General features: G+C 36.6%; 1 protein-coding gene across 1 annotated transcript in view; it reads left to right on the top strand.

The window, feature by feature from the left end:
• MALRD1 (MAM and LDL receptor class A domain containing 1) overlaps positions 1-18,567 on the top strand; it is a 640,413-nt gene that overhangs the window by 234,764 nt on the left and 387,082 nt on the right. The window contains exons 23-24 of the mRNA XM_054724807.1: positions 10,087-10,243; positions 15,901-16,011. Coding sequence (XP_054580782.1) covers positions 10,087-10,243; positions 15,901-16,011 — 268 coding nt within the window. The remainder of the gene's footprint in view (positions 1-10,086; positions 10,244-15,900; positions 16,012-18,567) is intronic.

Raw genomic sequence — 18,567 nt, 5'->3', positions numbered from 1 at the left:
GACTTTGTACCTCCCAGGAGGCCTCAGAGCCAGTGTGCCAGCAGACAGCTTCAGAACACACAGATTACAACCCTACCAGCTCCATGAGCAGCACAAGGGACAGACTTGGTGAGCAACAAAGCCCCACTGAAGCAAGTCCTGCTCTATAGAGTTGACTCCTGCACAGTAGCTCCTCCACTGTAGTCAAAGGCCGGCCCTCATAGCCCACTGGCCTGGGGGATCACTTCCTCCCAGTGATGTCAATAGCAGTCAAGGTTCAACTACAACAGGACAGTGCACACAGTCCACACAGGGGTGCACCTGGAGTGCCCAGCTTGGGTGACTGTGGAGGATGTGCCACTGGATCCTATAAGACACACTACACAAGGCCACTCTACTCCATTGGAGAGATGTAGCAGCTCTACATAATATATAGAAACAAACACAGGGAAGCATCCAAAATGTGATGACAAAGAAATAGTTCCCAAATGAAAGGATAGGAGAAATCTCCAGAAAAAGAACTAAATGAAATGGATGCAAGCAAATTACCAGATAGATAGTTTAAACAATGGTTTTAAGGTTGCTCAAGGAACTTAGTAAGAACTTCAACATCATGAAAAAGAACATAGAAATCATAGAAAAGAACCAGTCATAAATGAAGGATACAATAACTGAAATGAATAATAACTTATTCTTGGTCTATGCACATGCCCAGGTTGTGGGCTCAATCCCCAGTAGAGGGCATGTAGGAGGCATCTGATTGATGGTTCTCTCTCATCATTGATGTTTCTATTTCTCTCTCCCTCTCCCTTCCTCACTCTGAAATCAACAAAACATATCTTTAAAAAAAAAAAAAAAGACAAAATGTCTTGATCTGGAATTTATTTGGGGAAATCACTAGGCTTAAAATTAAAATTTCTCATGTTCTCTTTAAAGTGGAGATCTAAATCTCTTGCCAGGGATTACTTTGCTGTCTCTTTTAAGTTAAATACAAAGTTTTCTAACCAAACACAATCACACTGTTAGCTAGGACTCATGACATCTGAGAACACTTTTGGCAAGTTAATTAGAAAGTGTAGATTTAAAAACTTAAATTATTTTTATTTATTTTATCACTAGGGGCACAGTGCATGAATTTGTGCACCTTGAAAGGAACTATGGGCCACGAGGCTGCAGTGGGCATGGGAACAGGTCTCGGCCCATCCTCCACGCCCCTGCCCGGCTCCTCCCACTGCAACCCCCCCCCCACCCCAGTCCCCTGTCAGTCCGCAGCCCTGCTTCTGCTGCCGTTGCTCCCACTGCTCCCAAATGCTGATGGCGATGGCCCTGCTCACACCCACTGATGGCGCAGAGCTACTGGGGCCGGCGTCAGCAGCGGGTGTAACAGGGCCGCTGCGATCGCTGCTGCCCCAATTGCCCCTCAGGAGCAGGGGCAGGTGGAGAAGCGAGCGGGGCCAGCGCCAGGTGCTGGCAGTGCGAGCGGCAACCCCGGCACTGGCAGTGCATGTGAGTGGGGCCCGTGCCAGCAGCAGGTGTGAGCGCCAGGTGTACTAGAGCAAAGAATTTTCAGTAACCACCAGAGGCTCACCTGATGACAGCGACCAGCGCCCGCCTTGGTCTGGTGCCCCGCTCACCTGCTCCACCATCCCACCATGGCCGACGCCTGCCATGATCCGTGCGTGGCTCTTGGTGGTTAGTGCACGTCATAGCAACCAGCTGTTCAGTTGTTCCACCATTTGGTCTATTTGCATATTAGCCTTTTATTATATAGGATTATATTATTTCAAAATTCAATTCTTAAATTCAATAATGTAATTTTCTATCAAAAATTTCTAAAACATATAAATATGAACATCCAATAATTCCAGGCAATGGAATCAGCATATTTCACGCCTGGTCTACAATGAAAGGACATGATAGGCTTTTTATGAAATGGAAAAATCTGCTGTTAAATTATCCTGGACCAGAGCCTTTTATTGTTCATGTTCAAATAAAATCATTTACTTTTAACAGCACTTAACTCTTGTAGCTTGTACTATTTCCATTTCACTACTAGGACTGCTGTAGTATAAATTCCAGTTCTGACATTCTGTATTCATATGATTAGAAAAACAGACAATCAGCTACAAAAACACTGTGGTGGTGTTTGTTTACATTTTAAAATACTTCTAACATGATCAAATTTAGATCGACCTTTCTATCATAGATCAGTGGTGTTATAAATAACCAATCATGGCTGATGAGCAAAGCTATAGAATAGTGCAAAGTTCAAAGAAAGATAATTCATGATCATCCTTAACAAAGTATATAAGGCATTAAAATACTGCTATTGAACTCTGGTGGCAAAGCACAGGGAAGTAATGGCACAACATGAATCTCCTCATTTACAAATGATTGTGAGGAGGTTAAGAACTAGTATCAACTCCTCTGCTCTCCCAAGTGCGTAAATCCGAGGGTCAGCTTATAGATAGTTTTAGACACTGTAGCTGGTACTTACTCATATTCTATTACTAATTTAATTTCTAGCTCAGTACAGAGAGGCTTTTCTTTAAAACAAAATTGGCACAAAGGTGGAAGTATTTAAAATCTCAAGGCAGCATAGCTTGTGATATCTGGAAAGGTATTTCCAGATGTGAATATTCACATACAGGAATCATTTAAATTTAGACCCTGATAATATTGAAGGAACAAGAAATGAATGGAAAACCTTGACTCATTTGCATATTTATAATTGTCACTTATATCTGACAAGCCTATTTTCCATTTACATTGACTGGTTCCTTGTATATATGCTTTACCTACTATAGTAGCAGTCTTATACCAATTTTAGATTACAGAATAAGCAAAACTGCTTTTCATAGGAAGGTATTTCAGGGAAGTTGTTTCTCTATGACAGACATTACACTTTGAGACAGTGATAGACTTCTGCTCACTCCCATTGCTCCTTTCAGTTTCTGTATTCCTACAACTAAATTTACTAGCAAATAAATAGGGAAAGGGGCTTGGATATATCTGTGCTTCTCAAGCTTTTTCATATTAGGGAACCTACAGAAAGTGATAGTACTGGTAAGATACACCAGGCAAATTAGAGGGGATTTCAGGGTGTGTTTCCATATATGATGTTTTAAGATAAAAAGTCTTAATAAACAAATCTATTCACTATAAACATGGCTAGCTAATATTGTTACAAGAATTCTCTTTTATTTTTGTCTAACACTGAAATCAATAAAATAATAACAATATCATTTGTGTCACAGGTTAAAATTTGCTAAGCATTTTTGTATCTTTCACCTTATTTCTATTTATAATGTATATCTGTCTCTCTGTCTGTAGATCCTTTCCTTATGTACCCTGCTTCATTCTCTAGAATGAATCCAGGTACATTTGTTATAATTGATGAACCTACAATGATATATCAAGCCACCCAAAATCCATATTTTACATTATAGCTCACTCTTGGTGTGATACATTAAATGGGTTTGGACAAATGTATAATGCCATCTATCCAGCATTTTGGTAATATACTGAGAATTTTCATTGCCATAAAAATCCGTTATGTGCTTTACCTATTTATCCCTCCCCTACTCACAACTGCAGACAACCACAGATCTTTTGGCTCTCACCATAAGTTTTGCCTTTACCAGAATGTCATATCGGAATCATCAGTATGTAGCCTTTTTAAATTGGCTTATTTGACTTAGTAATATGCATTTAAGATTCTCATATGTCTTTTCATGGCTTGCTAGCTCATTTATTTTTAGCGCTGAATAATATCTCATTGTTGAATGCACCAAAGTTTATTTAGACATTCACCTACTGAAGAACATCTTGGTTTCTTCCAAGTTTTGGCAATTATGAATAAAATTGTTATAAACATCCATGTGCAGGTTTTTGTGTGGACATAAGTTTTCAACTCTTTTAGGTAAATACCAAGGAGTATAATTTCTGGATCATATGGTAAGAATATGTTTAGTTTTATAAGGAACCACTAAACAGTCTACCAAAGTGGCTGTAACATTTGCATTCCCACCAGCAATGAATGAGACTTACTATTCATCCTCATTTTCTCCAGAATTTGATGGTGTTAATGTTCTAGATTTTGACTATTCTAGTAGGTGTGTACTAGTATTTCATTGTTGCCCTAATTTGCATTTCCCTGATAACATATGCTTATTTGCCATTTTTATATATTCTTTGGTGAGGTGTCCAGGTCTTTGGCCCATTTCTTAATTGAGTTGAGTTATTTGATTTTTTTATTGTTAAGCTTTAAGAATTACTTGTGTATTTCGGCTAACAGTCCTCATTAAATGTGAATGTTTTATGTAAGCTTGAGACAAATGTGTAATCTGTTGTTGAATGAGGTAGTCTATAGGTGTCAATTATATGCAGTTGATTAGTGATGTTGCTTTGTTCAGCTATGTCCTTACTGATCTTTTGTCTGCTGTAAGTGTCCATTTCTGATATAGGGTTGTTGAAGTTTCTAAGATAGTGAATTCATCTATTTCTTTAGTAGTTTTTGCCTCACATAGTTTGATGCTCATTGTTAGGTTCATGTACATTAAAGATTGTTATGTCTTCTTGGATTGTTGATCTCTATAACGTTTTGTCATACCTTTTATCTCTCATAACTTTTTCTAATGTTTTGAGAGCTGGGTCAGAAAATTTCTATTAGAAGTTATCACTTATCTAGTGATTCTCAAAATCAAGTTTGTTTCATTTACTCATTTGACAAATATTTTTTGAGTGCTTACCATGTGGCAGTTTTATGTGTGTGTGTGTGTGTGTGTGTGTGTGTGTTTTGTGTGTGTATGTGTCAAAAGTGTTAGGAATGTGTGATTTAAAACAACAACAAAAACAAGAACAGTATAATAGACAATTGTTATACAACTCCCAACTCCAGAAGAGCTTTTTACATTAAAAAAAGTGTGTGTGTGTGTGTGTGTGTAAATGTTATGTATTGGGTTTCTCAAATACATTTGACTAATTCCAAACCAAACGCTTCCCAACTAGCTTTTTCTTTTTTTTTTTTTTTTACTAGAACATCTGACCTATTTTTATTCAATATATAAAAGAAAATGAGTTGCTTTAAAAGCAGGTGTCACAATTTTGTTTTAATCTTATAGTTATTTATTTTCCCCAGAGTATTTATTTTGAGAAGAAAAACAAAAGTGGAATATCTATTTTTCTAGGTATTTCTTTTGGATTGACATTTTGATTTAGTAACTTGGGATTGTAAATACCATTTTAACTGTTAATGTAAGTGGTTTAAGGCAGAGTCTCAAAATTTAGCATGTACAAAATAGGCTGGAGAATTTATTAAACAGATTGCTGATCCCTTCCCCAGAGTTTTGTTTAGTAGATCTGAGATAGGGCCCAGGAATTCGCATTTTAAACAAGTTCCCAGGTGATGCTGCTGGTTCAGACACTTCTCTTAGAGGAGAATGAGTTTAGAATATAAAGCATGGGGAGATAGATGGATCAAAGTCCTGGCTTCAAGGGAATTACCACTGGCAAATTATTAATTTTAGTTATCTCATCCAGGAAGTAGTAATGATTATAATCCCACTTTTGAGGTTTGTTATGAGTGTCCAATGACAAACTATTATTTAATATTCCCTAATTTAAAGGCTTATTAATTTAAAGATTCATCTAAAAACTTATAATATTTTACTTTATCCATCTCAAAAGCTAGTGTTCCTTTGGCTTAAAATCTATTTTATAAAAAAAATATATTTACATTAGTGAGCCTTTTAAAATCCTGTTTTAGAATTAGAAGATAAATAAATACAACTGATTGTGTAATTTTTTAAACTTTTAAAATTTGCAGTTACTTTTTAATGTTTTTCTACTTGCCTCACAAATAATTGTTCTCCAGTGAATGTCATATAATATTGAAACAGGAACTGTGGGTGCTTCTAATTAAAATAGTTGCCTTGGTACCTTTGTTATTGAATTTTGAGCTGGTAAAAACCCCAGGTGGTTATATAAAATTTCAACAAATGTTAATTACTTCATTTTTATTTCATGAGACTAGGAAAGAGAAATCCAAACACACTCTGCTAAAATTGTAAGTCCTTTTTTAAAATTGAGCTACCTTGCATTTGCAAAAGGGACACTTTGTATTTCTGCTACTCATGAAGCTATTAAAGTTCATGATAAATCTTAGTAGCTAATATCAATCAGTTATGTTAAAACAGCCTACATTATTATAATGAATCAAAAGATATCTCTCAACCTAATGAATAAGCCTGGACAATATATCCCTCATCTGGTATATTTACAAGATCAAAGGCCAATTGACCTAACTCAAACATATTTTACTTTGTCCATGCAAGAGGATTATTTATTTATTTATTTTAGTACCCAGGAGATTCTCAAATAAAGAGGGGAGAGAAAGATAATATTTTAATTGCTTACTCTGTGTAATGGTAAGACTTTAGAAACTGATCACCTAGGAGGCCTAGGAGACTTTCTTTAAAATAGCATGGACTATAAATCAGATCTCTTTTTATAATGACTTTTTAAATAACTTGTACATTATCACCACGGATCTGTACATTTGCAACACCTGGGTGTGTAACACTTCTTTAAACTTTTACTACTATGTGGTTTATGATATGTTTTATTAGAAAATGTATGTTTCTATAAAACATTACTTCATGCTTTATACGAGAAAAGACAATTTGAAGGCTGGTAGAGTGATGCTGATACTTTATGGGTGACAGCACAGTATGTGTGATCATTATTGCTGTTCTCATTTTAGGAGGGGAGTTGATTTCCTTTATAGGTACATGGTTGAATAATCTCATCTCGAACACAGGCAAGTGTTCATTACAAGTTGTGTAATTCTTCATTTTTCCAATAGGAATTGTACGTACATCATGTGCCCTGAGTTAATGCATATATGATATACTGCTACACTGGTAACTGTGTTCACAGTGCGGTATAAACACACACATGCAGTTTTGTTGTTTGAAATTTTCAAATTTATCTCCTGTCATGTCTCCCTTCTTTTCCTTGCCAGCAAGGGAGTATTGCAGGGATTTATAATTTATATAATTATAACTAATTATTTTATATTTATTCTTGTGAGTGACTGAATATTTTTTAATTTTAATGGATTGGGGAAATTACTATTATTTTCATTGTATACTTTTTGGGAAACAAACACAGGGACCTCCAGTTGAACCATAGGTTAGATGCTTTTTATCATTGCCAAAATTGTGACTTTTAATCAGTTAATTCCCCCACGGTCTCCAGATCTATTAGCTTTGCTCTGTCTTTTCTAAATTTGTTGTTGTTGTTGTTGTTTTGTATTGTTTTGCTTTGTTTTTACCCAGCCTAGAACACATTACCAACTTGTCTGAATTTCATCTGAATCCGCAGTTCTGCCACTCCCTTCATCTTTTATCTCCACATGTGTTCTACTAACTTTAAACTCACTTGTCTATTTACTTATCAAGTATTTTTGAGGGTCTACTTTGAACCATGTACTATATAGGAAACAAAATATACATGACCCCAAACACAGATATAAACATTTTAACATTTTGGAATATTTTCTCCAGTTCTTGCTTGTATATATGTAGTTACATAATATGTACTAGTATGTATAACAACACATACACATATACACATATAACTGTTGAACATGTGGCCTAGTGCATGCTATATGGTAGGCCATCAGTAAATATTGCATTTATGAAATGTGGTATGTATGCTTTCTCCCATTCACCGGCTTTTTGATCATCATATTGATATTTTTTGATAAATAAAAATCCTTAATTTGAATTCGGCTCTGTTTTCCAGTGTTTCTCCTTATGGTTATTTTTATATATTGTTTAAAGAAACTTTCTATTTTCTACATTATAAAGATATTATTATATTATCTATAATAATAAAAGCATAATATGATAATTAGACCGGACAGCTGAACGGCCTTCTGGACGTCCTTCCGGATGTCCTTCCAGATAACTTTCCAGATGAAGCCGGGGCTGCGAGGGCCGAGGCAAACCGCCGTGACTGTAAGGGCAGAGCCCCTTGCACGGATTTTGTGCATTGGGCCTCTAGTCTTAGATAAGCTTCATTGGTTTACCTTCCACATTTCTGGTACAATCTACCTAGAATTTATTATTTTTAAATGCAGTGAAATAGATATCAATTTTTCTTATTTTCACAAATGGCTATCTAATTATCTAATTAATTTAGTACACACTGAAAATATTATCCTTTTCTTCACTGCTCTGATGATCTAAACTTTTCGTAAATCATGTGTACAAATATATGTGGATTTCTTTCAGAACTATTCCATCCATTTCTCTGGCCCATTTGTCTGTCTTTACTCCAATACCACGCTGTCTTGATTATTCTACCTTCATAATGGATCTTGACATCTGATAGAGTAATATTGGCTATGCTTAGTCCTTGGTATTTCTTTCTTTCTTAGAAATTAAAAATATTTTTTAAATTACAGTTGACATTAAATATTATATTAATTTCAGGTATATAGTATAGTGGTTATACATTTATATAACTTATGAGGTGATACCCTCAATAACTCTAGTGCTTACTTGATACCATAATAGTTATTCTATTTGAAGCTTGTCCATTTCTGGGAAAAATATCTATTAAAATTGTGCTGAATCTCAGTGAATCTATAAGTCAATGAATTATTTATATGTTTTCTTTATTCTTGGTATTCCTGGAGATCTGGGATATTAAGACACAAGGAACAAAGATGGAAGTGCTTACTCATTGAGACACAATTCAGAAAAATTAATGTAAAAATCCTATCTCTTAAAAATGATCTTAATTTATATCCTCTGTGGTTTGAAGGACGCTAAACTCTTAACCACAAATCACAGCTACCATTTATTAACTATATAAGATATACCAGGTACTGTGTCAGATGCTCCACTTATTTTATTTCTAATTTCTATTAAAACCATACAGGGAACTATCCCATTTTACAAATGAAGAAACTATGTTCTGAGAGATTGAATAACCTACCCAATGTTTGCCCACATAGGAAATGATGAGGCCAGATGCTAAACCCTGTGTGTCTTTTGCTCACAGTCATATTCCCAGTGCCGTAGACAGGCAAGACTGAAAAGCTTAAGTCAATAAATACATGGTGATTGAATGAATACTTCTGTCTTTCTCTCTATCTATTTGCTATTAATGACTCACATTTCATTGATCAAATCATAAAACTTTCCAAATGAAAGGGGTTTCAATAACTATCAAGTTTAAACTTTATACTATCTAGCATATTTAGATGAGAAAGTGGTAAGAAATCTAATTAATCAAAGAAAGAATGCCAGAATGCTCAAATTGTGAAGAATGTATCATAGAAATGTACACTTGAAGCCTATATAATTTTATTAACCAATGTCACTCTAATAAATTTAAACTTTTAAGAAAGTTGTGTATTGCCAAGGAAGTCTTAAAATTTTATTTTCTTTTTTTTTCTGTATTGGCAATTAAAGTAGGGGCATAAACACTGTCCTGTATGGCAAGATTGCATTTCTATTTTTTCCCACCATTATTTCCTTCTTTAATTTGGATCTAGGAAAGTAAAGACACACTAAAATTATCTACCAACTTAGTAAAACTGACCTAACTTAACAGAGAATAAATTTGAACCTGATAGCCTTTTAGATCTATGAGTAGAACCCCAGGCCAGTTTCCATCCTGTTTTTTTAATGCTTTATTTATCAATATATTTATTTATTTTTTTAATGTCTCTTCTTAAGGCATTCACTGTTTCAGGGTCTCATTTTAACCTACATGAAAAGAAGCTCTATAAAGCTATTCAGAGTATTGGCAGTATCACTGTAAAAAAAAAAAATCAACCAAGTTATTACAGATTAGACCTGGTAATTTCAGCCTTTACCATAATTTGCACACATTGTACTAATTGATACATGGATTCAAAATCAAAATAGAAGAATTATTTTTGCTGAAGGTTATGAGTCATCATTATGCTATAAAACATTGTTATACTTACAGGAAAAACTGTAGAATGTTAAAATATGATAAATGACAAACTATATTTTGTGATTTTCTATTTTCTTTTTATCTTATAAACACATCATACTTCCCTAGAAATACCACAGATGGCTGGTACCTGTATGCTGATAGCTCAAATGGAAAATTTGGTGACATGGCTGACATCCTCACTCCTGTTATTTCACGCACGGGACCAAAATGTACCCTGGTGTTCTGGACTTACATGAATGGAGCCACGGTTGGCTCTCTCCAGGTATTGCTTAGATTATAGCATTTTTAAAATTTGTTACATAAAAATTCATAATGTATAATTTATTATTATTAAAATGTAGCCTACTAATAAATGAAAATGGACAATTATTAATGCTTCAACATGGTATGATTGGAAAAATAACTTTAGCAGAATTGAACCTGCATGGCTAGTAGGATATATATTTTTTTAATTGTTGAATTTATGATTATGGTCTGTATTCTGAGTTTACAGCTTCTGTGTAATACGGTTTTATACTTGAAATATTTCATTTAGATTTCAGTAACAATGTTCAGAGAATAGCACAAATGACTCTACACACTTTAGTAAAAAATTGAATGTACATCCTTCATGTTGTTATTTATAGTAGTGGTGCTCATTCTCCAGGAGTCTTTTTCATATTGTTTCTTTGTAAAAAAGATTACATTATTTCAAACTCACAAAAGGTTGCCAGAATCTCACAGACAATATACCTTTGCTCAAAGATCTTATTTTTGGTCCATTATCCCAGGAGCATCTTTATTGGGAAAAAAAATCAGTTTAATACAGAATCAGATATCACACCTAGTTGTTATTTCTTCTTAGTTTCTTTCAAACTGGAATGATTACTCAGTTTTCCTGAGATGTTTATGAGACTGATATTCTAAAAATTATAATTCAATTATTTTGTAATGTTCCTCAATTTGGATTTGTTGAATGTTAAGCTTTTTTCCCCCCTTTAACATCACTAATATTGCATCCCATTGGTTAGTACATGATGTCAAACAGTCTCAGTACTTCTGTTCCCTTTGTTATCAATAAATATTTTGTGAAGAACTATTTTGAGAGTCCGTAAAATCCTGACCTGGATTCAATTTTGCCCACTAGTTTTTGCATCCTTTAGTATTTTTAATGGAATTAATTTTACTATGATGATTACCTAATTGTGATTTTCCAACTCCATTATTTTGTCTATATCTATAAGTTGGTATTATTTTGGAAGAACAACAACAACAAAAAACACCAAAATATTTTCTCTCCATTTTTAAATTCATTTATTCAGTGTGGATTCATGGATTCCTATTGTATTCAATTTCTTATCTGTTGCTTATTTTTTGGTTTTTAAATTGTCACAGATTTGGTCATACGAGTCTCTTTAAGCTGACTTGTATGTTTCCTTGACAAGCTCCTCCATCTTTGAGTATTTCCTTTAATTATGGACAAAAAGAAGTTCTAGGTTCATCTTATTTTTACACTGTTCCATCCTTGGAGTTAACTATTTCTCCATGGGGCCCGGGTTTCTTTCAGACGACTAAGTTGTACAGGCTAACCAGAGAGAGGTTCTGGAATCTGAATGCACATCCTTAGAGCCTGTCTTACCATATTGGAAATGCCTTATGTAATATACAGCTTGTCTGTAATATGTATAGATACATTGTTTACATAGAAGGCAACTCAGGTTTTTGAAGCATCTATATTTTTACTCAGTTTCAGAGCTTATATAAAATTTTCCAGAAAGCCATGTCTGAAAAAATAAATTCCAACATTTCAGAACTCTTTACCATGAGCAGTTTTAGATCAGAGCTATATCTGTAAAGGCAGCCAGAGATAAGGACTCTCCCTGTGTTGAATACCATTAATTTATTTACAAAGAAGTCTGTGTTTAGCACATTTGCAAGGAGATTGTGCTTGGGTTATCTGCTTTCTTTTTCTCAACAAAAAGAGAGAGAAATATAATTCAGACCAGCTGTTTAACTACTTCTTTCCCAGTAGCTTGATTGTAATTTTAATATTAGGTGTTTCCCCCTTCCCCAATGTTATTGCTGTCTTATTCTAGGCTTTTCCTGGCCATATTAAACACTTGCTTTTCCAAATAAAATTTTAGATAAACATATTATTTCAAAACTGCTGTTTTTATTGGAAACACTTAAGTTTATAGATGAATTTTAGAAGAATTGTCTTCTTTATTATAGATGAGACTTCTTACCAAAAGCAATTTAAAAGTAAACTTGTTTGTATACCAATATATGTATGTGTTGAATGTTTAATAATCTGAAAGTATTCTAATAGTCTTATTGATTGAGGTTGCAATTTATCATTTGCTTTACATTGATTTTTAAAAAATATTTTTAGGCAAAACAATATGATTTATTACAAGTTTTCACTAGAAAAATGAGAATTATTTACCTACTATATTTTATAATTGTGATGATCTAAAATATGCTTTCATATTTTAGATAAGATTTTGTATTAGTAGATGCATAACTATCAAATAGTTAAAATAGTAATACATCTGATTCCTATTTTTGTGCATGGCTGAATAACACTAAATGTTGCATTACTCTGTTCATGAATACATTTTCCTTAGTGATTTATATCCTATCTAATAAAGAGGGAATATGCTAATTGACTGTCACGCCCTCACAAAGATGGCGGCGCCCACAACCAATAAGCAGGGAATATGCTAATTGACTGCCACACTCTCAAAGATGGCGGCGTCCAGTCCCTTCAGCCCCACTGGGATGGTAGGCACGCAGCACGGCCAGGCCCACCCCCAGGTGGGTCTGGCCCATCCACGCACCTGCCTCCGGAGTCCCCAAGTCCCCTCAGTCCCCCAGCCGCCCAGGGCCAGCCCGAGGCACAGGAAAGCCTCAGATGGTGGCTTCCCAGTCGCATAGGGCTGCCCGAAGCTCAGGTAACCAGGGCCGGCCGAGGCTTGCGCTGCCGGCAGTGGCAGCAGCAGAGGTGTAATGGGTGTGTCACCTTCCCCTGATCGCTGGGTCACCTCCTGCTCCTGAGGGCTCCCGTACTGTGAGAGCAGGCAGGCCGGGCTGAGGGACGCCCCCCTAAAGTGCATGAATTTTTCATGCACTGGCCCTCTAGTATAGAATAATATTCATACAAAGATCTATTCCCAATATATTCTTTCTAGTATCCACAAAAATGATTTTTATTTTTTTAAGAAATTATGTTTTCTTGATTTCAATAACATGATGAATTTTATAGACTGAGAATTTAGTGTTATATTTGCTAGGCACATATTATTTAAGTTAAGACTCTAAAAGCTCTACAGCCATTTGAACTTATTTTTTTTTAAAGATAATGAAACTACTAAAAATTACTTTCACTTTAAAGTCAAAATCACCACAAACCCTTCTCAATAATTCCTTGATTTGTATACCTCTTATTTTTAAAAAGTATTATTATGAAACTAGAGACCCAATACACGAAATTCATGCAAGGGGTTCGGCCCTCGCAGCCCTGGCTTCCTAAGGAAGTTCGTCTGGATGGTTGTTCTGCTATTCAGTCTAATTAGCATATTAGCTCTTTATTATACAGGATGATTAAAAAAAAAAACAAAACTACCTGAGCCCATTCTTTTAGAATGTGGACTTGTTCTGCATTTCCCGAGTTTGTTTTATTTTATATATTCTTTATTGATTAAAAAATTGAATATGTCTCCTTTCCCCCCCATTGACCTCTCCCCAACCACTCACATCCCCCAGCACATACCCTCACCCCCCCTAATGTCTCTGTTGATTGGTTATGCTTATATGCATGCTTACAAGTCCTTTGGTTGATCTCTTAACCCTCAGTTGCTCTCTTGATGACTCATTTTGTATCATTCTCAAAGAGGAGCCTGATAGTTTGTCTGCTGAGACTAATCTGAATTTTCCCTTAGAATGCGGATATAGTACTGATGAGAATGTATAGTTTCAAGGCTGTGGTATAGAGAGATCTTACTAGCACGGCATGAATAGGTGCATGCTCATATCACCCACGTGTGTTGTTGAAAGTAATTGACCTCCCACTGTAATACTGTCACTGTCCCAACTGAACCCAAGAAGGTGAAGAAGATCATTTTCAAAAGAGTATTTTAGTAAGTAATTTGTGCTTTTATCAACAACATGGATGTTATTTAATATGTAAAATTCCAGTTGTTACTACTGTCAGATTTTTTTTAAAAGCTAAGGTAGGTCCTGGCTGGGTAGCTCAGTTGGTTAGAGTGTCATCCATATACCCCTACCTTATAGGTTCAATCCCTGGTCAGGGCACACCAATGAATCCTACCTAATAAAAAGGTAATATGCAAATTGACTGTACCTTCGACACTACCACAAGCCATGCCCACCAGCCGTGCCCACCAGCCAATCAGAGCAAGTATGCAAATTAACCCAACCAAGATGGCTATAGCCACAGAGAGCAAGGTTTCCCAGGTAACAGAGCAAGCCAAGCTTTCGCCTGCCCTTGCCAGGCCTAAGCCTTCACTCAAGCTACAAAGTTTCAATTATAGAAAGTAAACAAATTCAAACAGAATGGTGGCAGAACGGAGCTTGAGAGAGCAGGCCAGGGTTGCCCCTGGCAACAGGGGAAGCAAAGCTTTCCGCACAACCTGTCTGGGCCCACCCACTTAAGGCTACAAAGTTTCAATTATAGAATGTGAATTAACTGCAACAGAAATGGCTGCCGGCCACGGAGGGAGCAGCAGGCTTGGCTCCACTCCAGGCTACAAAGTTTCAATTGTAGAAGGAAAATAAATTCCAGATACCAGGGCCTCCACTTGGGTTGCCAGGGGGCGTGGCCGGCATGCAAACCACCACAGGCCCCTCGCTCAGGCTGCATCATGCCCCAAGGGAACCCCCACCCTGATCTGGGACACCCTTCAGGGCAAACCAGCTGGCCCCCACCCCTGTACCAGGCCTCTATCCTATCTAATAAAAGAGTAATATGCAGATTGACCATCACTCCAACACACAAGATGGCTGCCCCCATGTGGTCAAAGATCCTGCCCCCATGTGGACACAAGATGGCCATCACAAAATGGCCAGCAGGAGAGGGCAGTTGGGAGGCACCCGGCCTGCAAGGAAGGGCAGTTGAGAGGGACCAGGCCTGCAAGGGAGGGCAGTTGGAGGTGATCAACCCTGCAGGAGAGGGCAGTTAGGGGTGACCAGGCTGGCAGAGGAGGGAAGTTGGGGGCAAACAGGCTGGCAGGCGAGCAGTTAAGCATCAACCAGGCTGGCAGCAGAGTGGTTAGGGGGTGATCAGGCTGGCAGGCAGAAGCAGTTAGGGGCAATCAGGAAGGCAGGCAGGCAAGCAGTTGGGAGCCAGCAGTCCTGGATTGTGAGAGGGATGTCCGACTGCCCGTTTAGGCCCGGTCGGGCCTAAACAGGCTGTCGGACATCCCTCCAGGGGTCCTAGATTGGAGAGGGTGCAGGCTGGGCTGAGGGCCAACCCCCCTCCATGCACGAATTTCGTGCACCGGGCTTCTAGTGTATAAATATGTGGAACAATGAATCAATCTCTCTCTCTCTCTCTCTCTCTCTCTCTCTCTTTCCCTCCCTCCCTCTTTCTTTCTCTCCCTTCCTCTCTCTTTCAGTAAGTTAATCAATAAATTTCTTTAAAATAAAAACTAACATAGAGTTCTTAGTTAAATGATGTCCAGATTTCTTTGGACTTGAATGACAGATAATCATGCTCACTTTTATTACATAAAGCTTGTGAGATGCCCTGGGACATAATGCTGTATAGAAAACAAAGATATCTAATGAAAACTGTCTCAACTTTTCTATCAGGGACTTCATGTTGATATTAAAATAAAGTAAAAACTTGGAAAATTCTACATGTTTAAAATGTATCATGATAAAATATTTCAGCACTTCATACTTGATTTATCTCTGCAGGTACTGAGCACAAAAGACAATGTTACCTCTAAATTGTGGGCTCAAAGTGGACAGCAAGGTGCACAGTGGAAAAAAGTAGAACTGTTTTTAGGCATTCATTCACAAATACAGGTTTGTAATCCAAGTACTTGGGTAATAAGTTTTGGTAATTTTCTTCTTCAATCCTAATTTATTTTCTTCATTCATAGTCTTGTCCTCCCATTCCATTTCTGATGTGTTGTATGAATATATATAGTATTTTCCATAGGAAATTAAAATTTCAGAATGTCCTTATTTCTCCAATTAGACAAACATGCGTCTGGGAACATTTAGTTTTAATGACAATTCTGCTCCATTCCACAGTCCCCCATGTAAAGAACACCTCCCTCTATTTATAAATATGCAAATTCTACGAGACTATAACTACATTAATTTTTAAAAATTTGATTAAAAGGACATATTTTTTAAAGCATATTGTATTGTTGAACCTTATTAGAGATAATAGACTCACTTAATTTGAAAATATTTTGGAGAGAAACAAAATTGTGTGTTGTATTAGTATTTGTGTTTACATAGACTATAATGCTATTTGGAGGATAAGATATATGTAAAACAACTAAAGAAAAGAACATAGATTAAAATGTTTAAAGTGAAAATAATTATGTGCAAAGATATTTGGTATGGATTTTATTTTTTATGGATTACCAAGAAAGCAAGAGCTCCATGAATGTGTGTGTGTATGGTTTAAATTTTTATTTTTTTGGCAGAATGGGGATTTTCTTAGAAGATGAGGCAAATACCTATTAGCCTTAACTGCACAGGGCTTAATTCTACGAATTTAGAATCATTTATCTCTGGATATAAGATATATTTATTAATGATTACATTTCTAATCCTCTGTATATGCAATAGAAGTAGCCAATTCTGCTGTTAATATTCAGTGACTGTATCTACAATCGTGTGCTGTATCTGATAAATCAGCCCCTCTCAGCTCCTGTGGAAGCACAGGCTAGACACAGCTGTATAAAGGGATTGATACAGCATTATCCCCAATTTCTTGGAAAGATAGGTGTAATAAATCCCATGTATGTTTGGCCTCACTGAAATGTAGTTTTCTAATGGGTCATTTATAGATAATTTAGGAAATTATTAAGAAATAAGTTCAACCTGAAGAAGTAAATATTAGAAAGCAATTTAATGGCCTTGCACATCCTGAAATATATTATTAAGTGATTCTGCCTTTTAACCTCCATGATCTTTTAACTGAGGGAAGAAAAATCCTCAGCAACAACGTGTAAAAGATTTCATTGCTGCTAGACATAGGCTTATACTTGAGAGAATGAAATCTTAACTAGTTTTATGTAAGTAGAATATTTGTATGGCAATATCATATACAAAAAAAAACAACAACAATAAAGGGGATGTAATCAAAAGGAATCACATACTAATTTAGCCTTTCCAAAATTAAATATTTCATATATTGAAATTTGTTGTTTAAATCTTTTTGTGTGTGATCCAATCAGTCTTTCAGTAAAAACTTATTAGCACCACTATGTGCAAAGCAAAATACTATGCAGTGGAGCTAGAGTGTGAGCTGACATATTGTCCATGATTCTTTCATGTTTTTGATATCATTTCCTTTAGTCTCCAAAAGATGAATGGCTCTAATTCTTGAGGAAAAGTATAAGATAATTTTAGAAATTGCATGCTGATTCAACACTGGGTAGTTTTCAGAGTTTTGTTTGCTAACCTGCACTCTGATTTAAACAGAATCTTTAATTATAATAATTTTTACAACTAGAGCAATCACATACATATCAATTACTAAGTGCTAAGTACTATTCTATGAATTTAAAAATGCTTCTTTAGTTTTCACAATAACTGTATGAGGTACATACTATTATTATCGCCACTAGAGGCCCAGTGCACAAAATTTGTGCACTTGGGGGGGATCCCTCAGTCTGGCCTGCATCTGGGAGCCCTGGGGAGATGTCTGACTGACGGCCTAGTGGGCCTAAGCCGTCAGTCGGACATCCTTAGCATTGTCACGGAGGCAGGAGAGGCTCCCACCACTGCCGCTGTGCTCGCCAGCTGTGAGCCCAGCTTCTGGCTGAGGGGCACTCCCCCTGTGGGAGCACACTGACCACCAGGGGGCAGCTCTTGAGTTGAGTGTCTGCCCCCTGGTGGTCAGTGCACATCATAGTGACCGGTCATTCCACCATTCAGTCATTTGCATGTTAGCCTTTTATTATGTAGGATACGCTGTAGATGAGGCCCCCTAGAACCATAAGAAATGCAAAAAATTCACTGTTAACTCATTCTCGAATTGCCCCCACTTAAAATCAAATTGCCCCCCTGTGGGGCATGTGCTGTACCCTGGGAACCACTGGGCTTGACACTTTTCCTCTCTGAGCTTCATTTCTGAATACATACGCATATACCATGGGAACTGTAATCTCTTCTCTGCCTACCTCACTAGGTTGTCATGAGGAGGTTCTGAGCTAATAAACCTATAAATGTTTCATTAAGTAAGTGATGTCTAAATGGGAAGGGATTGTTATTTTTAAGCCCACGGGTACCCTCACAGGTAGCAGGTGCTGATTAGGGGAGGAGGGCATGATTGTTTCCTGGGACTGTAGCTATGGAAGCTTTGCAGAGGGTTCTGCAGGCCTCAGGGGGCGGGCTCTG

This window comes from Eptesicus fuscus, chromosome 2 (genome assembly GCF_027574615.1).
Source record: "Eptesicus fuscus isolate TK198812 chromosome 2, DD_ASM_mEF_20220401, whole genome shotgun sequence".
Lineage (NCBI taxonomy): Eukaryota > Metazoa > Chordata > Mammalia > Chiroptera > Vespertilionidae > Eptesicus > Eptesicus fuscus.
This window is presented reverse-complemented; position numbering and strand designations above follow the sequence as displayed.